The sequence below is a fragment of the Vidua chalybeata genome, chromosome 5 (assembly GCF_026979565.1).
Source record: "Vidua chalybeata isolate OUT-0048 chromosome 5, bVidCha1 merged haplotype, whole genome shotgun sequence".
Taxonomy (NCBI): Eukaryota; Metazoa; Chordata; class Aves; order Passeriformes; family Viduidae; genus Vidua; species Vidua chalybeata.
In genome coordinates, this window is record NC_071534.1 from 30,291,978 (window position 1) to 30,314,509 (window position 22,532).

At 40.7% G+C, this 22,532-nt stretch overlaps 3 protein-coding genes across 3 annotated transcripts in view; 1 reads left to right on the top strand and 2 right to left on the bottom strand.

Annotated features, from left to right (window-relative positions):
• IRAG2 (inositol 1,4,5-triphosphate receptor associated 2) overlaps positions 1–1,044 on the bottom strand; it is a 33,879-nt gene extending 32,835 nt beyond the window's left edge. The window contains exon 1 of the mRNA XM_053942974.1: positions 456–1,044. Within this exon, the coding sequence (XP_053798949.1) occupies positions 456–1,044 (589 nt within the window). The remainder of the gene's footprint in view (positions 1–455) is intronic.
• A 6,930-nt stretch (positions 1,045–7,974) lies between these two features.
• On the top strand, positions 7,975–12,202 carry SPX (spexin hormone). The gene is made up of 6 exons (XM_053944204.1): positions 7,975–8,015; positions 8,957–9,037; positions 9,160–9,217; positions 10,093–10,155; positions 10,798–10,881; positions 12,124–12,202. Exons 1-6 carry the CDS (start codon positions 8,010–8,012, stop codon positions 12,180–12,182), a joined length of 351 nt encoding a protein of 116 aa, XP_053800179.1. The 5' UTR covers positions 7,975–8,009; the 3' UTR covers positions 12,183–12,202.
• A 3,145-nt stretch (positions 12,203–15,347) lies between these two features.
• The window catches only part of GYS2 (glycogen synthase 2), a 40,903-nt gene continuing 33,718 nt past the window's right edge, over positions 15,348–22,532 (bottom strand). The window contains exons 12-16 of the mRNA XM_053943539.1: positions 22,402–22,528; positions 21,017–21,112; positions 19,056–19,219; positions 17,839–17,919; positions 15,348–16,269 (exon numbers count right to left, since the gene is read on the bottom strand). Of these exons, the coding sequence (XP_053799514.1) occupies positions 16,048–16,269; positions 17,839–17,919; positions 19,056–19,219; positions 21,017–21,112; positions 22,402–22,528 (690 nt within the window). The 3' untranslated portion in view covers positions 15,348–16,047. The remainder of the gene's footprint in view (positions 16,270–17,838; positions 17,920–19,055; positions 19,220–21,016; positions 21,113–22,401; positions 22,529–22,532) is intronic.

Genomic DNA, 22,532 nt, shown 5'->3' on the forward strand with positions numbered 1-22,532 from the left:
AAAAAAAAAAAAAAAAAAAAAAAAAACAACCAAAAAAAACAAACTAAGAGCAACACCCAAACTCCTGTATCTTCAAAGTCAGTCTGATAGACAAATCATAGGCTAAATTAAGAGCCAAATAAAATTTGGCTATTAAAAAAAACGTTATCGTACTAACCAAATAGTAGTCTCAATCTCTTAAACTGTTAAAAACATCTTCATCTCTCAAACCAAAAATTAATTAGCAAATTTGAAAAACACTTTTGCCTTATTAATGCCTCACTTTTTACATTGACATTAATATTTTTTAGAGAAAATTGTAGATTTGACTCAGCTCTTTTTGAAGTCTTCTAAGACTTGAGCTCTACTAAAATATATTTTACCAGTTTAAATGGTAAATAAATGTCATCTACATAGGCTGAATTCTAGATGTCTAGAATTCCAAATTAGGGGGTGTTTTTCTTCAGTATTTTTACCTCTTTCACTTGAAAGAAACGTCTTTGGCACAGAAGGTTGGACCACAGCACTTCCTGGCTTTTTTTCAGATGCAAATAAATATAAATTTGGACTTGACGTCAGATGCTTCTGCTTGGGCCGCACATCTTCAGGCTCAGCATTTGCCAGAGCACATGGTTTGCTCTGGGCATTGGCCTCCCTGGCTCCAAAGCAGAATGGAGAAGAGCTCTCCAAGGGAGAGAAATGCACACAGGAGCAGCTGGACCTCTCACAGCTTTCCAGGATGGAATAGGTGGTGTTTGCAGTGGGGCAGCCAGAGCTGGCCCCGAGACCAGGCAAGTTCGCAGGGAAAACATTGTCACTGTCAGGGCTGACCAAGGGTGAGCAAGCGCTCTCATGACTCCTGCGGGTTCTCCTTTTCAGTATTTCTTCCAGATTTTTTTTAGTATTGCTCTGTGGGCTGTCGAAGTTCTGGGACTTAAATTTTGGTATCTGCAAGGCTGGGTTGGAGACTTGGTCCATCATTTGGATGGATTTGATCTTCCTGCAGATGCTGTCCACTGGGTTGTGGTGCCGTTTCTTAGCTCCACATTTAAAAGACTTCTTCATTCCTCTTCTCTTGCCAAATATCTGGAAAGAAAACACACAAGATACAAGAGTCAGATTGATCAACACACACATATTCATGCCAATTCTTTCATTCAGCAGCCAGCTTGGAGCTTTGGCATCCAGGGGTTTGAAAACCCTTGTTCCACTTATCAGCTGTGACAGAAACCTTCAGCCAGGACATTCTGTTGTCCAGGGAACTAGAAGTTGATGTGGAAAAGCTGGGGAAGAAAGACACAAATACTTCCTGAAATCTCACTGCTTATTCTTAAATACTATAACCATGGCAGGGAGGTGAGGGGGAATGAAAATAAAAACTGAAGAACACCCTGCAAATTAGCACAGGACTTTTTAAATTAAAGGAAGCACTTTAATTGTACTGGGGTTGGCAGAAAAAGTGAGACCAACAAGATTTTCAGCATTTCTGGGAGCCTACAAGAACATAAAAAAGGCCAAAATCCAGTGTTCCTTGTACTAATCAGCCACAGCTACCATAGTGACACACTGGGAATTACACAAGAAATATGCCCTACAGAAGCACCTCATCCTGTGTGTATTTTTATTATCTAGTCTCCCAGGCAACATTTAAAAGGTATTTCCTACAAGATAAGCGGGTTTGCATATGATTAAGGCACAGGAGGTTCATTTCGCAGGGATAAATCCTCATTTCCAGGGAGGTTCCCATGTCTACCCTGCACTTTGCAGCCACCGGAACTGATCACCTGGGAGTTATCCTAAGATACCCAGTGAATCTGAGTGAAGGTCCCAAGAATCAGATTTTAAGTGACTTTTTTAATGTATAAAAATGAATTCCTTTCCCCCAAAACAGCAGCGGGCTTCACTAGCACTTAATGCTCACATAATCTCTTGAAGCAAGGAATAAAATTATAAATAAGTACTTATTAACCTCAATTGAAATAAACATAAATACTAAGTGTATAATTTAAGCTGGTTTATTACAGGCTGCCTGCATGGCAGCACCTTAGTTTATATAAGCAGAGGCAAGATCCCTAAGTTTATTTTTCTAGTATTTGTACAAGTAGTAACATTTACTCTAATGAACATATCCTTAGGCAGAGGAATAGTTAAAAACATAAGAATAAAAAGAAGCTCAGAGCAATTTTAGAGATGAGACTACTTTTTAACTATGTCTCACTTAAAAGATTTATTCCTCAAACAAACACCAGGAAGTGGAAGCAATCTTCTTTATTAGAGATGCACTATTACAGATGTATTATCTCTAAAGAGATCGATGAATTATCTTTAAAATAAAATTTAAATACCCTACAATTAGTTTAGGGCTGTTCTTTAAGCACACAAGAGCCTTCAAGCAGATATAAGTAACACTCTGTTAAAGGGTATTTCATTTTTTCCCCTGTAATTTACCAAAAAAATAACCAAAACAATCAACAACAAACAGAGCCCAAAACCTTATACTTACATAAGCACATGGAAAAAGAAACTTCTCTTCCTTCTCTGAAGGAGACAGCACACCCACTTTAGCTGTTCCTCTGAGGAGTAGTAACTGAGTGAACTTCAGCGTTTAAATGAGCTATTCTGATGGAAAATCAGCTTTACAAGGTACAGTAGTTGCCACTCAGCCCTCAGCTGAGAGGGACCACCAGCTGCAACCAGGTTCTAATCAAGCATCAGGCTCCTGCTTCCTAGCCTTTTTACTTTTTTTCCCCTCACATCTCTCCTGCAGCTGTTAAATTAATTGTCTGTAATTTCAGTGCAACTTGAAGTCTCCCTGCTCTTCTAATTATCGTTTAAAACAGCAAGGAATGTTGTGATACAGGTTGTTGCTGTGTCAAAATTCTGGTTCCTGGGTTGTTTCTCACTTCTATTACCTGCTTTTTCCACCTACAGCAAAATTTCAAACAGGAGCAGATCTCTCCTAATTTCTGAGAGTTAGAACAGGGAATCTGGGAGCTGTATAAATTTCATCACTCTCACCACTTTTGAAAGGAAGAAAGTGTTGAAGTCTCTTGAGCTGATAGTGTATTAGTCTCTCTGTCTTTTCTGTCATCTCTGCCCTTGGTTCTGTGAAAAAAAAAAAGTCATTAGGACCCTTAACTAATTCCTCTTTTTTGTATTAAATTATCAAGATGTGCAGTAGAGCCTGCCTGTCTGAAGAGCTGTATGGCTCCTGATAAATTACCCTGTAAATGCCCATTCTTAGATGGCCACATCTCCTTTTCAGCCTGCAGACTGGAGAAAATTGTTTTTCAGCTGGTCTTTTCAGCTGGTGCGCGCTTCAGACTTGTCCATTGCTTGGAAAAAAATCGTTGTACCAACCTGTGGTTCACTGAAATTCAGAATTAGCACCTCTTTCTGAGATGCTTGCACTTTTCAAAAATTTGTGGATTTCTGCTCTTTCCTGATGCTTTCAAACACCCCTCACCCCACAAAATATATTTAAATTCTACTTATAATTGTCCCTTGAAGCTGCTTCTCTTTCACAAACACATTTGTGAGAGCAGTAGAACCTGGACCTGGCTGCAGCATGGCTGCACACATTAATCCTCAGCAAAGTCCCTGTTACCTCTCTTGTGTGAGGCATTTACATGATCTCTGACAGAATGGATTTTCTACACCTTGTTCTCTACCTCAAGCAGTTTTTAGCACAGTTCTTCTCATACAGTCCAGAGAAAAGACAAAAAGCTTCTCCAGCAAATCTGTAGTGCTTGAAATGCACCCAAGGACATTGTGATGCTGAATGTGCAACAGAATAGTTAAATAAATTTGGGCCAGCTACTGATAGCCTCTCTAATCACACACCTGGCTTACACCAGACAGTATCTCTTCTCTTCAGAGCTGCACCATGAAAATTCACCTTCCCAGAAAAGCTGCAGACATCCCTACTTATTGTAGGAGGGTGGACTAGATGACTTTTAAAGGTGTCTTTCAACCCAAACTATTCCATGGTTCTGTAAATTAAGGTCTATTATGAAAATAAATAACACTGGAAAAACGTTTGTGTGGCATAAAATGTGCTGATGGATTGCAGATTGGGTTGTTTTGGTCAACAGGTTTTACAGGGCAAACATGGAACTTGTACACAAATTTCCCCTTAGTCTGAGTGGGATATATGGGGTTAAAGTGCAGAATCAGCTTTGAAAGATTACAGAAACACAAAAAAACAGCCCAAAAGAAGAGATCATATGATTCATAACCATGTGTCTGGGCAGGATCAGCTGGGCAATGAGTCCTAAAAAAGGATTGTCTAATCTATTCTCTGAGTTTCTCAGTGATAACAAATCAACATCCTTCCAGGGCAATCTATATTTGACTTTGCTACTGGTAGAAAGCTTGCCTTACTGTGCAATTTACTGTAAATGAAATGCAAAATGCTTTGTAATTTCCTACCTTGCAGGCTCTGCCATGACATTTCACAGCCTTTTATGATGCTACAGTAGGAGCCAGAAGTACACTGTGCTAGGTGCTGCTCAGGTGCCAGACAGAAGTGGGATAGATTTGCCAGAGAGTTACCAAACTAAGAGGAAAAAAAATCCCAAAGAAAATGAGAATGAGCACAAAGCAAAGGTCATAAGTTCTGGAAGATTTATACCTTAACAGCACCAGTGTTTGCTGATGTACCCACTGACCACCTACACACACCCCAGCTTCACCTTTCCCTCAGGAGCAAGCCCTGGATCACTGCTGCCCTTATCAGGATACAACGACTGTATCTTGCATTTCCAGGGAAATATTTGGGAGAGTGCATGGTCGTGATGCAAGTCAGCGAGGTAAGTTTGACCCCATTGGTTAAAACTCCAGCACACAAGAACATTTTCTCCTCACCTCAGCGCTGAATTTCAATGCCAGAAATCAGCTTTTTATCACTTACAGCATCAGGATATGCAGCCTGTGCCCTTTAGATCTTCTCAAAAAATAAGAATAGGTTATGTTCTTTCTAATAAGGGGTCCTGCTGCTATAGCAAGCTTCCCTCTACTTTTCTCTCTCAGGGTATTGATTACATGCCAGAGCCACTTCCTCCTCCAGGTGAACCAGCTGAGAAATGGCAGCACTGACAGTGAGTGTTTAGTGCACAGCTCATCATCCCAAAGCGCCACAGTTTTCTGGTATGTTATGATCCATAACCCAATTATAGGCTGCTTCGTTTTTCAGGAGTACGAGCTCACATGTGCCCACACACAGCCACAGCTCTTTTGTGAATGCACACACTCCCAGTACCTGCACTGCCTTCCCAAAACATTGCCTCCTGTCCCTGTTTACAAATAAACTGTGTCCCATACACTATCCTGGAAGTGGCTGGATTTCTGGGAAGGGTGAGATGGCCACCTTTTCATTGAACCATGGTAAGAAAAAGCTTTGAAGGGAGAAGCCGATTTTTTAAAATTTTGATCCCTGAAGTAGAATTGACAAACCTGGAGTTCTTTGTTCTGCATGCAGACTCCTTACAGATTTCCAAGGAGAAGGTTCTGAAATACACTTTTGTTTGAAAACTGAAGCAACTTGGAGTCACTGGTCATAGTAAAAATAAATGGATTTAGAACCATGAGTCATAATTTAAGGGAAAAATAAAAAACAGTTTGAAAATTAAAAAAAAAAACAAACCCCAAACCATTATGGAAATGCAATTTGAGATTGGGTTCATTTCACCTGATGTGAAAGGTCAAGGTCAACTGTCTCTTGCTGCAGGTTGTAACTAAACTCCTGACTTTAGACACCCTGGTGGCACGGAGGCATCTGATGGTACAGCAGTAAAACCATTTAATTTACGATGATGCTGTCAAGAGCCTGCTTTTGTTCTTGAAGTGGTGGTCACCTGTCCCCATAACAAGGCAGTTCAGATTTTGATCTGCTCAGTTCAGCTCCCTGCTGCCCTCCAGGCAGCTTCAAACAAGCCCCAGTCTCTACAAGGATTCCTATGGGACCCAGAATACAGCTGGGTTTGGAAGAGAGACTGAGACTCCAGCAACACCAAGTCAGAGTCACTCAGATTTTGCCAAATGGCCAAAAGACAAGAAAAACTGAAGCTGTTTTCCTACAGCACGGTGACATCTTTCTCCATGCCTCCCATTCTCCTCCTCTTCTCCCCAGTTGCAATGGGAGGGGCTGAGCTGGTTTCCTCCCCTGTTTCTTTTGCGTTATCTTGTCTCATTCCAGTGGCCGGAAAAGCAGGGTTTCTTTTCAGTGCCAGACACATTCTCGTTTTCCTGCCACGACGAGAACCATCCTGAAGAGAGCATACTTCACACTGCTAATCCCAAAGGCAGGGGACTAATTTTCACAGGCTCAGCTGAATGTTTTGATTCCAGCCCTGTGGTCTGTGCATAACAGGAAGATCTGAAGTCATTCCAGAAGGCAATAGGGGAGTAGCTTTACCTTTTCCAAGCCTCTGCATGTTAAATGTCTCCTGGATGAAATGCACAGCCCCCTTCTAAGACTAAGGGTTAAGCAATGTCAAGAAATGCCTCTGATCTGTCAGAGCACAGGGAAAAGAGCAGGGAGAATAAACTTCACAGTGAAGCAGATGCAAGTAGAATCCCTTCTGCTGGCTAGGGTGCATCAGGGCATGGCCTTTTAAAAAGGGTAGAGCTCTAACAGCAGCTCCCAGCCTCCACAGGAGCTGCTTGAGACCAAAATCTGAACTTCCCTCTGGGTTCTTGCCTCTACACCAGCACAAGCTGCAGCTGATGGCAATTTTGTATATTTGGTGAGTAATTCTGTGTGGCATGAGCAGGGAACAGAGTGATACTCCCCAAAAGCTAGACAGCAATTGCACCTTCACTTAATAATGCGCCTTGGAGCAGCGTCCACAGACACACAGTGCCAGGGAGGAGCTCACACTGAGCAGCAGCAGTGCCTGTCTGCACATTCCTCCTTGAACTCCATATCTATGGGCCAGTGTTTGTCACACGCACAGCCTGACCTGGATTTTTGTCACACCAGGGGCTGGCCCTGTATGTGAGGCTGCTGCAGTAAACTTTCCATTGGCCAATCTCCCAGTCAGCAAGTTTCTACCTCCCTGTTGGCTTTGCTTCTCCTTCTGCTTCCATTGAGTTTACAAAGGAAAAAGTACAGGAGGAGAGATGAAAACCCTGGCTATAGAGCAAGCAAGGCCAGGCATCAAGTGTGATCAACTCTTTGCCTGAGGACCAAACCAACTCTCCATGACTGCAATGAGCCCAACAATCACCCAGAAGTAGCTCATTGAAATGACTTCCCTGATCCCTGCCTTTTTTCTGTTCACTGCTCCACTGTTTGACCTATTCAAGCCCATGATCTGGGCTTTTACTCCAGCCAATCCATGAGACAGAAGAGTGTTTCTGACTATTAGGAAGTCAGGATTTATTGGGTATTTTTGGTCTTTTTTGTTGTTGCTGTTGTTGAGCTTTGTACTTCTTACTTGTGTGTAAGAAAACTAGATGCAAACAATGATTAGAGAATCAAACCACAGACTCCATCCTCTGAATGTGTGCAAGGAATAACCTCAAGCTAGTGACACTGGGTAAGTCACTTTTTTCTTGATGCTGCTGAGTAATTTACCATCTTTCCCAGCTCCCACAAGGGATGCTAATCTGATATGTTGTAGATTATCCTGGGTAAACTCTCACTATCCATATTAATGCCCACTCTGGCTGTGATTATTGATTATCCAGCAGGAAGATGATGTGTTGCAAACACACAGGTCTGATGCTGATGTATTCAGGAGATGTTCACCTGTTTAATGGGGTGCATCTCCAAGTGCTTCCATCTTTCAATCATTTCAATCAGGACTTCCTGCAAGGCTGCAGGTTTCCCTCAGGAGTCATCAAACCTTCTGCTTCTCCATCTACAAGGCTGACAAGAGATCCCTCAGACTCCTCCGCCCTGCCACAGAAGGGGAGGGCACCTCCACTCTGAAGATTTAAAAAGGGACCCCTGGCCATGTAGGAAGGAGATCTTGTGACACATCATCCCAAGGAAAGAAGACTGAAGGTTTGTCACCGAGATAAGTATGAAGGTAAGTGAGAATTTTTTGGTCTGTAGCAAACATTTAGTTTGGAATTAATGTTTTTTTTTTTCATGTGAGTGCAATATTTAGGAGCTGCAGGGGGGCTTAAGAAATTTTCCTTAAAAATAACCTGAAAGAAATACACATATAGATATATTATATGTATTTTAAACAACTGCATTAAAAATACACCAATAGCACAACCTCTCAAACCCAGGATGAAATGAACCACTCTGAAACATACAGTTAGATTCTCTGGTGCCCATCACTGTTACCAATACAGGAATAACAACATGGTCTGTGTGAACAAGCAGAGGTGCAACTTGTGCACAGAGGATTCATGCTCAATGCTTCCATTTGCATGTGCTGCGTCAGTGAACAAACTCCAAGAATCAAAAAAAAAAACCTGTCTTGTGACTTATTTTAATCATGGTTGATATTGATAGGATGCTAAATCTAAATAATTTTTTCCTTTTTTTTTTAACCTGAGGAAGTAGAGATTTTGTCTCTTGGTTTGTTTGTTTGTTTGTTTGTTTGGAATGACAAGCCCCCTACATTTGCTTGTTGTCTATGGTTTGGTAAAATCAAGATAGATTTTATACCATCTTTACCCATTAGCTTGTACATTATTCTCATTTCTGGAGGATCTGATGTCCTTTGTAAATAGGACCACAAAAGGTGCTCGCCTTGATGGCAGCTCTCACCAGGATCTGGTGAGATCCATTTAGTCAAATCCGTAAGATTTGACTAAAAAGAATAAAGTTCAATTTAACATTAATCCTCTGATCAGATGAGCGTGCACTGAAACACCCCCTGAGCAAGAGGAGGTTTGGAAGCAAGACAGGGACAAGGCAGCAGTTGGGAACACCCTCACATTTAGATGTGAAGTGGGGAGATTGTGCAGATGTGAAAGACTTTTCCTGCACCTTGTGGTTCTCTCTTGTGCACAGGGGCTGCATAAACTCCCAGCATCTGCCCTGGCCCTGTTCCTGGCAGTGTCCTTCGTCGCCTTCTCCTGGAGTGCCCCTAAGGTGAGCTCAGGCTGGAGCTCATAGTTTGGTGCCATTAAGTATTTGCAATAATTACCAATGGCATGGAATGTTGACATGTCTCTTTTCCCTCTTTTTTTTTTTTTTTTTTTTTTTACATAAAGGCTTATTTCCAAAGGAGAAACTGGACTCCTCAGGCCATGCTCTATTTGAAGGGTGCACGTAAGTCCCAGGCTCTTTCCATTCCGAGGAGATATTTTCTCCACCTCTGGATTATTCCTTGGTTCCACACAAGCAGGAGATCCTGAGGATGCTGTGGGGGTAGAAGTTTTGACGCTTGTAGAGAGGATGTGCTAATTGCATGGTGCTAATTATGTCATGATGGTCACACCTTTGGTCCCTGTACAAGCCAGTGACTTCACAGCTGGACTCAATGGTCCTTGTGGGTCCTTCCCACTCAAGAATAATCTCTGATTCTGTAGTTAGAGATTTTGTTCTTTGATCCAAGTCATCAAATTTAACATAAATATTAATATGAAAAATTGTATTCTGAATTGTTGATTTAAAATTAAAAGATATCAGGGAGGGCAGGCATTAAGAGAGGAAGAAAAAAAAACCCTGTAAATTAGAGAAAAAAAAAAGAAGGTCATAATCCTGACAGAAATGCAAAAGGGAGACAATCTAAATAATTGCAACATAAAAAAAATAAGCTCCAAACAACTGTAAATATAACTGAAAATTCTAGTGACATTAATACAATTTTTTCTAGTCATAAAAGTGAAGATTTTGACCCTTTTTTTATTTAAAAAAAATCTTCTAAATGAATAATGCATTGTATTACTACCCTAGTGAGCTTTTTATCATTCTTACTGATGCATAGGAAGCAATGTATTTTTATTTTGTTAGTTTGGGATTTGGGGTGGTTTTTTTTCTTTTTTAATAAAAATACAATTTAAAAGGCAATACTTCATAGTCCAACAAAGAGATTGAAGGCTCTTGACCATTTACAAAATTGAAAAGAGTTCTTTAGGGATTTTGAAGTAGGAATTACAACAGGTTTGGGGATTCTTTTCACCCTTGTCCACCTGCTTTTGTAGAGGGACGTCGCTTCATCGCAGACGAGAGCCAGAGGACAGACCTGTATGACAGAGTGCAGCTTGGTGAGTCATCACCACAGGGGTGTGGAGCCCATCCTCCTTCCCAGGTTATGGGGGAAATCCCCAGAAATGGGAGGGGATTTGTTTTCCTGGAATCACAGCCAAGGAAACAACTAAACCCTCTTTTTTCAGTCCCTTCATTCCAACCAGCACAGGACAAAGACTGACTTTCCTCTCTGGTGCACCTGTGTGATTTCATTTACATAATTTCCAGACTGACCTGGCTGCTAAGTGGGATTTTCATCAGTGCTTTTGACTTTCTATTTGCACTGGGAAAAAAAAAATCAGATCAAGCTATTAATTGTGCTTAAGCGACAAATAACAGAAGCAGACGACATCAATCCATACTAGGCAATGTTTCTGGAGGGAACAGAATGTTGTAAAAAAGTTAGGAACTTACAAAAAAGGAAAATGTTCTTTTTACCTTCTGAGGGACTTTGTAATAACCTCCCTTTTAAAAAGAGTGCTAATCTCTCATGTTGGCTATCAGGCTGGTTTTGAGCAGAAAGTGTTATAGAGTGAAGGAGGCAGTATTTTCTTGTCTTTGAGTCTCTAGTTATAGGAATAATAAAAAAGCAAAGAACAAAGTAAAAAAATGCCATAGGACACTAAGAAACCACACATCTCTGATTTTTTTCATTCTAGAAACACGCAGCCATAACACAAGTCCTTTAACCCTTTCTGAAGCTGCTGCACTGTTCCTTACTTCCTTACAGAAAGCACAAGAAGGTGAATGCACATTTTGTCTTACTCTGACTTTTTTAAAAGTATTTTTTCAGTATTTCATTTACTAGCAAATTAATCTAAAAGGTCTGTTTTGAACTGAGATATTGTTTAACAGAGAGCTCTGTATTGGAGTGTACATTTACAAAGATTACAACATGAGCCACATAATGATGGCAGGTAAATATTTGTATATTTTCCTTTCAATTTTCTCTTCAGATGTTTTACTGGTTTGGATTCAAGGGAATGGCTATTTTTTAATTGAATTTTCCAACGCAAATATCTTCTGGGGTAACTTTTTCTATAGAATATTGTTTACTTGTGAAAATTTTATTCCTCCACTCGATTTGGTGCCAAGGTTTAAAAGAATCCATAAGAACCCCAGGAGAGGTGCTGTTGGTTTCACAGCACCAGGCTGAGACCCTAAACTTTTGCTCTCCATGTCTTCTGTCCTTAAATCTCTCACCTCTTCAGCTACCACAGACTTTTTTTTTTTTTTTTAAATGGAGCTGGGGCTTTGTGCTCAGCCTCTCTTTCCTGCCCTGGCAGAACTTTGAATTAAAAAAAAAAAAATAAAAAAATCAGTGGCATTTTGGAGAGAGAGAAAGGCAGAATTAAAAATGAGCATAGTGCTTTGGACAAAATATATGAGCACTTCTAAAGTTAAATCAGTGAAAGCGTCATTTGCATACCCACAAAATCCTCTGAAGGTGGATTTTCCCAAATTTTAGTGGTATTTTCCTGCCTGCTGTTGCTGTAGCAGGGGAGATGGACAGCAACAGAGAAAAAAAGGTGAAATATCTGAGAGAGATAAGCAGAACTGGTCGCTTGTTTGAAAAAAACTAGGTGGAATAACATTTCCATCACTGTGGTAGGAAATAACCAGTCAAACCTGGGTAAGCCATGCACTTTCAGATCAGCTGATTTTAGACTTGACTGATGGCAATGAAGAACAAAGGAAGAACAAATTAAGAACAAATCCATTATTTTCTTCAGCATGAATTTTTTTTGTCATGTGCTAACTTACCCCTCTGGACATGGTTTGTATTTTTGTTCTTCAGCAAACAGAAAAATTCCTACATTTAAAAATTAGAGAAGACATGATTGTTTTTAGAAATTCTGCCTTTCTTAGCTGAGCAGACACACTGCACTGAATCTGTGCCTAAGGCACATCTGAAAGCTGAAAACTTTGGCTGGCTGAACTTTCCTTTACAACTTTTTTTCTCCCCCTTGTGTCTTGTCTTACAGTGGAAGAAGAAAACAGTGAACACCCTGGCTACTTGACAGACAGTCTATTAAATTGGTGAAATTCTTTAAAATGTCTTTAACATTCGTACCTCTTCGAACCTGAAAGCATATCTTGTGAAAGTAAAGTGTTTCATCCATTCTCACTGAAGCTCCCAAAGGGTGAGGTGTTTTCACAATGCAAAATTTTGAATGCAAGGGGATTAAAAGGTATTAGTTCAGATAAGGAAAGCATCTGTAAAGTTCCTGCCTTCTTTAGAGCATTTTGTATATCCCATCTGAAATTAAAATACATGGCACCATCTCACCTTTAATTATTCAAAGATAATTAAAACTGTCTTTTTGGAAAACTTAATCAAAAAGTTCTTCAATTGTCATTGGGAAACCTTTTACCACCTTCCACTCAGCTGAATAATAAAACTTTTTGAACTCTGATAAAGACAGATTCCATTACCACTTCACTGGTGGCCCTGTAGGCTGCTGATGGTCCATAAATTCAGTGAAATATAAATACATTCCAGCTACCTACCTGTGACTGCAAAACTGGTGATTTTTTTTTTTTTTTTTTTTTTTGGGTTTTTTTTTTTGGCAGGTATCAGTCAACACAGAGAATAGGCAGCAGCACTTTTTGACCCAGTCCACTCCTGCAGAAATACTCTGAATAATCCTACTGAGCAAGTCCCAGCACATAAAGACAGTATGGGGACAGGTCTTGCATTATCAGGGCCTCATTAACGACTGCATTGTGATTGCACTTTTTTGTTCTTTCTTTCTCCATTGCAGAACTGGAGTTATGCATAAATCTGCTAATTATCATTCTGTGCTGATAAGGATGTAATATTTATGTAGTTCTGTGGTCTTACTGGAAAGCCCTCTGTAGTTCTGATGTAATTAAAGAATAGCCACATGATTTCTGTGTCCAAGCAACTGTTTCTTTTATCCCTCTAGTCATGCTCTTCATCTTTTAATGTTACATTCCTCTGATCTTTCTCATAATACTGCTGATTAATTCTAACTCACACTATGATATTGCTTTACCTCAACACAAAGAAACACAGCTGAAGGAACAGAGGAATGAATTTCTTTCATGGGGTTAGAGACACTTTCAGTCATTGTTTATAATCTGTATCACTTAATGGAGGAACTGGTGAAATCAAAGTGTCCTGTTTTGTTAATTTTTAAGCACTAATATATCTTCCAACGGCGGTGTTTGTTGTATGACAGAACATTCATGATGAACTTCACCTCAAGACCAGTGGTATCCACCTGAATCCTTTCTTTAATTTAGCTGCCCTTTGTTTCAAATATATTTGGAATATCTCAGGCACATCTAAGTGATTTTCCAGCATGTTTTACAGGATCATCAGTCGGTGCTCAGACAAAAAGTAGCATGGAATCAGAGAACACAATCCTAGAATGGCCTAGTTTGGAAGGAACCTAAAAGATCATCCAATTCTAAATGCCCTGATGTGAGCTGGGACACCTTCCACTAGAAAAGTGAAAAGTAGAGGGGTTATACATCCTTTGGTTTATCAGTGCCTTGAAATTCATATGCCTCTGCCTCTCCCAGTGATACAGAAACTGTACTCGCCCTATTCCCAGCTGACTGATTGTTGTGTGTGTTCCTGATTTAAGGTCTCAAGCTTAAACAAGTCTTCACAAATATCATGAAACAGAATAAACCTTCTGCCTTGCTGGTGAGCTGTTTGTGAAACCTCAGTGATTTCCATTTGGAAGACAATCCCTTATGTAACAGATAGCTGCTACCAAGTTTGTCAGATGTCAGTAACTGTTGTGAATGTGTGGCATTTAATTTAGGCTATCTGTTGCTGTGGCTGAATGAGAAGCTGTTCCCCTGATGCTAAAAATTCAACACGCAGAAGTGTTTTGCTGTAGATAAATTGCCTTGTTATTAATGGTTAATCCTGGAATCAAGGCAGAACTAACACAAGCCCAAGGCATGGGTCAGAGTTCTCTTTGGCCACTGCAGCACCAGAATGTGAGAATTCAGGCTGGTCCCATCTTGAAAGCTGAGCACTTTCTAACACCAGGAGCGTGCTCAAAGCATGTGAGTGTGCTGAAAACACACAAAGCCTTCCTGCTCTACAGGAGAGCTGTGAAATACAAGCAATAAATACAGATTTGTTGATTTATTTATGAAAACATCAACTTTCAATCAATATGCCCTTTATATGTTCTTTCTTTGGGACTCTCAGCCATTACATCTTTTGACTCTGTAAGGGAACTCTGATTAGGAGCACCTTGTGGAAGAAACACAAAATGCAGTTTACACATAGTAAACTGTGTGAAGGAACAGATTTGCAGTATCTTTGCTTTCACCACTTTAATATGAAAAATTACTCAGTGTTTGATTACCTTTTAAATAGCTAAAGAAACAGTGTCTCCTTTTAATTCCAAATAAGTTTTTACTATAAAAACTGGAACCTGACTTCTGAGAATATTCTTTCAAGTACCCGAATCAGCTCAAGAATGAAAGTCCAGTTTTAAAACTGATTTTAGGTGGCCAAAAATACAAATAGGCACATTGTCACTTTTATTCTAAGTGTCCTATAGTCAGAAACATGTCATCAAGCACTGCTTCAGTGTTTGAAAGGCAGGAGCCTAACCAAAGTTGGACATCTAGGCTCCACCTGGGATTGACAGGAAAGGTAAATACCTCCAAAACTTACACTGTCCTACCTGCTGAAGGACTGGATGAATAAAGTTCTGAAAGGGTCTTTTCTTGAGCAGCATGAGAAATATTTGATGCACAAACTTGCAAAACAAGAGATTGATCTCTAACCTCTTCATGACAAGATGTGCTTCTGAAGAGCCTGTTCAGGCACTCTGCATCTCTAGGAGCTGCAATACTTCTAAAAGTTTTCTGTAAGGCACGAGAAATGTTTAGTTCTTGTTGTGAGGATCAGTTATTCCCCAATAACTTTGAAGTCTCAAGTGCTTTTCAAAATTATATCTGAAAGGTTTTTAGCATTATGTGTTAGGATTAGGTCTCTTCTAGAAGTGAAACAGAGCACGGACTAACAGAAGTTGCTGATCCTTGAATGTTGTCACATTGGTCTGTGGCTTCTTGTCTGCAGGGGAAGCTGCTACTCAAGGAAATTTTGTCATTCCTTTTATCCAAGTTACATTAATTTCCTTCCAAACCAGTTTGTTAACAAACTTAGAATCTACAACAAGATGAAAATAAAAGAGACATACTAGAGCAATCAGAAAATAAACGGTCTGCTGTTTATTGTGGGTCTAAATGGCCTCAGAAAGATGACTTCATTTGTCTCTAAAACTCAAATGCCCACTGCATAAGACTTTATATTGTTCCACAGGAAGTGTGTTTTACCACTGGATCAAGACACTTCTGTGTGCTGTGAAAAAGTGTTTTAAATTATGTAAGCTTACAATAAACAGCATCAGGAAAATGAAAGACCATTTTCTTTTCAGTGTATCTTTTTTAACTCTTCCAATATTTCTCCAGTGTAACACTTTTTTTCTCTAATTTTTTGAGCTCTGGTTTAAAGTTCATGTTAGTTTAGGAGGGGAAAAGGGGAAACATAAATTAAGCAGAAATTCCTTTGGGATACCCAAAACGTAGCTATTTGTCTAGACTATGATTAATACAGATGATTCCACAGACAAAGGTATGATCTACAGTTTTTATAAACTCCTGAGGAGATTGCCTCATTCTCTAGTTTTATTAAGCCTGAAAAATCTCTTCTACCTCAAAGGGGCACTGAAAAATTGTCATTTAAACTACTTTCAAGGTGAAATAACATTAGGCTTTCCAAAAGTGTAGCTCAAGTAACAGTTAAGTTCCCCAAATTACATCACACCGTCCTTAACGCAAAGCTTGCCAAGCCTACAGGAGAAACTGTTGAGCGGATGGGGAGCAATGCCAGGGTGAGAGCAATGAGTTCAGTTCCTGTATTCTCCGTGATGCTTCTTTTTTCCTTGAGGCAAGGTTCCAAGGGAAAAGGGGGACTTGATGTTCTGCCTATCCCTTTCAGCTTCCTCATCCTCATCGTATCTCTCATCCTCATCTTCGTCCTCAGCTTCGCTGTGGTGAGGGCTGGAATGCTGGGAGGCAGAGGGCGATGGCGGCACCGATGAAGGCCTGGGGAATCTGAAACCTTCCGTCTAGCAGAGAGAGCAGCAAGTGGAATGTGTCAGCTGAGTTCCTCGACTGGCTTTATACAGCAATTTAAGGCTATCATCACTTCAGAGGATGCCAGTGGTCAGATGCAAGTTAGACCTAAATCTAAAATTAAGTTTCCCTCAACCCAGATTCCCTCAGTCCTCCTCTGCCAGTAAATACACACTTGTATGACAGAGATGTTTACCCTGTGCCATAAACAACATCCTACTCTTCCAGCATTGCTTTTTGGAAAACATGGCTATTTTTACTGAGCCTTAAAACAAGCATCACAAGACAAAATCCTTCTGTATTCTGTAGTCAGAATATGCTTACTGAAATTTAGGTTTCAATCTGAACATTCAAAACAGTTTTCTGTTTATAATGTCAGCATCTGCAAAACCAGAACCCAGCAAGGGCTTTTGGTCTGAACCTCCTCTCTTGTTACTAAAAAAATAAAGAGTTGCTCTTTGAGGTTTGGTTTCAGGTGACACTGTTCTGAGGAGCCTCTCTTTTCAAACTGGTGCTAATCTGGACTTGGCAAGAACTGTTTGAAGTGTGTGTTTTTAAAGTGACCCCCTGCAGCTCCAGCCAACATACCATGTTCAGATGAAGGCAATACCTTGCCTTCCTTTCCCTAGAACATCCTTTCCCAACTCCCCTCTATGTGGTTGGTGCAGAACATCTCCATGGCATTTAGCAGAAGCAAAAATTAGAAGCTGCCACTCTTCCAAGAGGAATTTCAAGGGCCAGTTCCTCAGCTGGTCCAAAGTGTCATGGTGCCATCCAGCTCAATCTAAGTCATCTGAAGACCCGCTCCTGTGTCACACCAGGTAACCCTGTGTTTGGATCTGATACCAGCAGCTTGTGGTTTAACCCCAGTCAGCAACTCAGCCCCACACAGCCTCAGCTCACTCCCTCCTAGAGGGGTCGAGGAGAGAATCAAAAGGGGGAAAGTGGGAAAGCTCACGGGTTAGATTAAGACAGTTTAGTAGGGAAAGCAAAAGCTGTGCACACATGCAAAGCAAATCCAGGAATTCATTCCCCACTTCCCATGGGCAGGCAGGGGTTCAGCCATCCCCAGGAGACCAGGTAGCAGTGACTTGAAAAGACAAACCCCAGCACTCTGAACATCCTCCCCAAGCTTTATATACTGAGCATGAGGTCTGGAGTGTCCCTTTGGCCAGTTAGGGCCAGCTGTCCTGGCTGTGTCCCCTCCCAACTCCCTGTGCACCCCCAGCCCCTCGCTGGTGGGGTGGGTGAGGAGCAGAAAAGTTTTTGGCTCCGTGCAAGCCCTGTGAAGTAAGAATTAAACCATCCCTGTGCTGTCAGCAATGCTTTCAGCACAAATCCAAAACACAGCCCAGCTACTGTAAGGAAAATTGACTCTGTCACAGCCCAAAACAGCATACTCCTGACTGGAGACTGGGTCTATAACTTGTTAAGCTTTTAGTTAGGAGTTCCTACTTCCCTTTAGTTTAACCCATAATCGCTAACTCTCTCCTCCCTCACAGTCTTCCTCTCTCTCCTTGTAAAGCAGGTAAAATGAACTCATCTTCACAAGCAGATTTTACCTTTGGAGGAGCACTTGGTTCCATCTCAAATTTATCTGGGAATGTTCTGCTGAGGGCCAAGTGTCTGGCATGCATGTAATACTGCAACAAAACAGAGAAGCCATTACAAGTCATAGAAATCTTGGGTAGATTTAAGCAAGGGGGGAAAAGGAACATAAAATGAGTTATCTTCTAAAAGATGGTGCTAAACGTGTTTTCAGATAAGCAGAATCCAGTTGATATCACTGCTTGTACTGTGAAGTGATGAGCCATTCATGACAGATTCACAACAAAGAAGTCTGGAACAGAAGCTGAATAAGGTGTCTGTAAGATGTATTAAGATGGAAACTAGGACTTGTCTTGGTCAGTGTTGTTCCTACTGAGTGACAGGTATTCTTCATCTCTCAGGAAAGAACTGGGGTTTTTACTAATGAGGAAAATTTACATTTTTAAGTGTGCGTATGTATTGCACATAAGTTTTAGGCTGATTCAAAGTCACTTTGGACTGCACTGAAGCATGTGTAACAGTGACAGAGAAGTAACATTTATGAGTTCACTGATGCCTGGTATTTAGGAATTTGACAAAAATATTTTTAGATCCACTGTATTCCTGAGTTTGCAGCACATGCACGGAAAAAATAGCTCGTTATATCTTATGCAGTGTTGAGAACCATATAAATACTAAGGTTCTCACACAGGTATCAAAGCAGGAAAAGGTCCAAAATAGTTACAAAACTCATATACGTGCATCCACTTCTTTAGTCTTGCAGAACTGAGAATAATACTTTGCTACTGTCTTCTTAATAGGTGCTACTGTAGTGCATTCTGTGTCAAATTAGAAACACTACTTTGCATTTAAAGCGCAGAGGTAGTTAAGGAGTGTTGAGGAGCCACAGGGCCCAGCAACATTTCATGAAGGACAGGAAGGATTTCTGAAAGATAACTTTGGAACACAAATCCCCCTTAGTGCAGGTGTTGCCAACAACACCAGATTTCCACATTATGTTTAGCACCAGCAAGAGCTTGGTGGTGTGACTGGATTCTGCTCTAAACTATTCAGTCTCTCCTTGCCACTGGAGCATGGAAGGATTGATTACACTGAAATGTTCAGGCTCTGCCTTTAGCCCCTTGGAGAGGGGAATTTCAGCACAGGGCTATGTCCTCCCATTGCAGCACCGTGCTGAAGGCTCTGGCCAAGCCTATGAGCCTGGAATTTTTAATGCCTCTTTGCCACACACCCTGCCCAGGTACTTCCAGTCCAGGAGGTCCGAGAGGCGCTCGGTGCGGTTCCTCTGGATGATCCTCTGGCGCCGGTTCTGCTGGCAGAAAGCATACAGGAACTGGGTCAGCTGGTTGCACGACTCGTCTGGTGAGCGGAACCTCCTGTCCACGATATAGATCCCTGAGGGACACAAGAAAGACCAAGGTGAGTGGGACTGAAGATGGGATCTGACCTCCTACACCTCCAACCTACATTCCGTCATGTAGCCTTTACAAATGGTACATGCAGTATATTCTTTTTAATGTTAAAATGCAGCTACAGCTGGAACATTTGTTACCATTCTGATAAAACAAGAGATGCAGAGAAATAAACTATTTTTTTTAAACTGTAATTTTTTTCTACTTTTCAGGCAGAAATTCAGAAAATTCTTCAAAACTCAGAGGCTTTGTTGTTGATGTGTAAGTATGTCCAAAAAGGTTCAAGTTTCTGGATAAAGACATATCATTTTTATCTCCCATAATTTTTAAAATACTGACTTCTTAAAGAAAACATAATCAATCTAATGCTTTCCTAGCTTGCTGTAGAATTCACAAGTGTGGATGGCCAGAATTAGGCTGTAGGAGAGGCTGTGTTTTCTGTAGAAATACAAGTGTTTCCATAGAGACAGCTAACTCACATATATCATTCAACAGACAATTCTGGCAGAGAGATGGCAGAGGTAAACTTTGCCTCTACATTGTTGAGATTAATACTTTATTTTTGCCACCTTCCTTAAACCAGAGTGTTGGGAAGAAGAGGGTGCCAGATCTTGCAGCTCTCTTAATGGACATGACAGATGCAAAACTACTTAATGAAGTGCCTGGGACCAGCACAGAAATTTATGTCAGCTCACACCTATGTTTTGGCAGAGAAGAGCAAGCGACCCGTGTTCTGTGATCTTACTGAAGGGTCTCAACAACATGTTCACCCAGGCAGGTGTATCTAGATTTTGTACCTGGCTCTAACCCTTGCCCCCTAGGTCAGGCAAAGGTGGCACCAGTGTGGGGCTGTCAGTGCCTGAATGTGGAAACAAGCCCAGGTACTTGGAAAGAAGCCCTAGTTTGAGAATATATTCAATATTCACAGAACCACAGAATTATAGAATGGCTCAGGTTGGAAGGTACCTTAAAGATCAAGTTCCAACCCCTGCCATGGGCAGAGACACCTCCCACTACCCCAGCTTGCTCAGAGCCTGGCCTTGAACACTTCCAGAGATGGGACATTCAGTTAGCCCTGGCTAAGCAAGAAGGAAAGGACAAGGACTGTGCCTTGCTCTGTACCTCGGGGAGGCCACAGCTTTAGTGACACCTGCATCAGTTGGAAAACAGGGACAATCAACCCTAAAAGGAGGAGCTACTGAGGCAGAGGATGACTCAAGAGGCAGAATCGTCCTGACATACCAGGCATTGGCCTTCCAGTTATGAACCATTTGTAAACCTTCCTAAGTAGATCATTATTTGAAGTAGATTCCTTGTATTTCCATGCCTTTTTTTTTTTTTTTTTTTTTTTTTTCAGTGCACATGGTAATTTAATGCTTGTCTGGGGAGGGTCATGTCACTGGTCTCCAAGTCCCAGACTATTAAGAGAAGTAGACTTTCGCTGCTTCTTTGGAAGGCTCAGAGTGTTATAATGCAACCAGAAGCACTAAAGGGAAGTGCTGGGAGACTCTAGACTGATATGAGCAGTGATGAATTTGGAAGGATACAGCAAACAAAAGGTCAAAGGGAGACAAAAAAATAACCTGGAAAGGGTTTGGATAAATATGAAAGCTGAAATCACTTGTTCAACTTAACAAGATATTCAGAGCCCTGAATCGATTCTCCCAATGGATTCCCTTGTCACAGAGAAACACAAATTTGAGGAGTAACAGCATGGTTGCTGTGCTTTTTGCTTTCCTAACTCAGAGGTGATATTTTGATATGCTGTTAAAGTTTTTACCATAAGCTTCTGGGTCAGCAACATGTTCCTGCATGAAACAGCCGAATCCAGAGAGGTTTGTGGTTACACTGGGAATGCCCATCACAGTACACTCAGCTGCAGAAAGAAACAGGCAAAAAGAGTTTCAGGACAATACACCTGCAATGGTTTCACCTTAAGAGAAAAAAAAAAACAAACCAAAACAAACCAAAACAGGCAGACAGAAAGTCCCATAACACTAAAGCTGCTCTGAAATTGTCAAGTGAAAGCTATAATAATACTTTGTTGTGGATTATGGGAAAAATATAAAAAGAAATTTTAAACACAAAATTCACCCCGTGTTTGCAAACACATGTTTGAGTTTCAGAGGAGCTAAACTGAAAACTTTCTAGGAGTGCAGTTTTGAAAGACAGAACCCCAACATATGGTCGGGACTATTTGGATTTTAAATTGGAGCCTAATGCACACCTATGTTCATTAGTTGTTCACAACTCTTTACAAAACTGAATCTCTTAAGAGCAGGAGCATATCAAACTTCGGATTTTGATGGTTTGCCAACAGGTCTCTATAGCAGGAAAAAAAACCCCAACAAAATAAAAATCCCACCCCAAAACAACAAACCTCATCATTAATTCAGGACTGTGTTCACAGTAGATGTGGAACTACTTTTATAAAATCAGAAAATGCATTTTATTTTATTTTAGTTTTTGCTGTCACAGCCATGAGTAAGGATAATTGCTTACCCTCCTTAAAGAGTTTTTGCCAAGGAGCCTAAGCCTAACCTAAACCAGCATGCAGACTCTTAGAAAAATGCAAAGACATCTACATGGCTTTCACTCATATGACAATAAGCCTGGTGTCTATAAAAGAGTTATAAATATACCTTTAAAAAGCAGTCTTTGTTTCTGGGAGATATAAGTGGGTATTGACAAAGAAAATATTTTAAGTCAGAATCTATGTGCTCTCTGTATTTTTAGAAATTTCCAGTTAATTCAATGAGATTCACTACCACTCCATGTATTTCTATTAAATGACTTAGTTATGGTATTACATAATTCTCTCAGATTTATTATCTTGAATTAAATCCACTGAACTATGTCAGCTGGCTGCATCAGATTTCTTGCCCTGCTTTTTTTAATATTTACATTCCTGCACACCTTTTTTAAACTCCTTCAACCAGGAATTAAGTTTAAAAATTATTTCTTGTTCTAAAGCCATAGAAAATCAAAAGATTACACATTAGTCTGGGAAAGAGTACACTGCAGGGACAATTTTGCCAGCAGTAAGACCTTTGTATGGCAGAGGAAACAGTCTGAAGAGTTTTTGCAGCACTTCAGAAGGAACTGGCTGCATCAACAGAATGGGTGTTTATCTTTCCACACTAGTCAAGGGTACAGAATTCCTACCTGGAGTGTAGCCCCAGGGTTCATAGTAAGATGGGAATACACCAAGGTGGCAGCCTCTAACAAACTCCTCATAGTCCAAGGGCAGCAAGGGACTTGTTGAAGAAAGAAACTCTGGATGTAGGATGACCTGG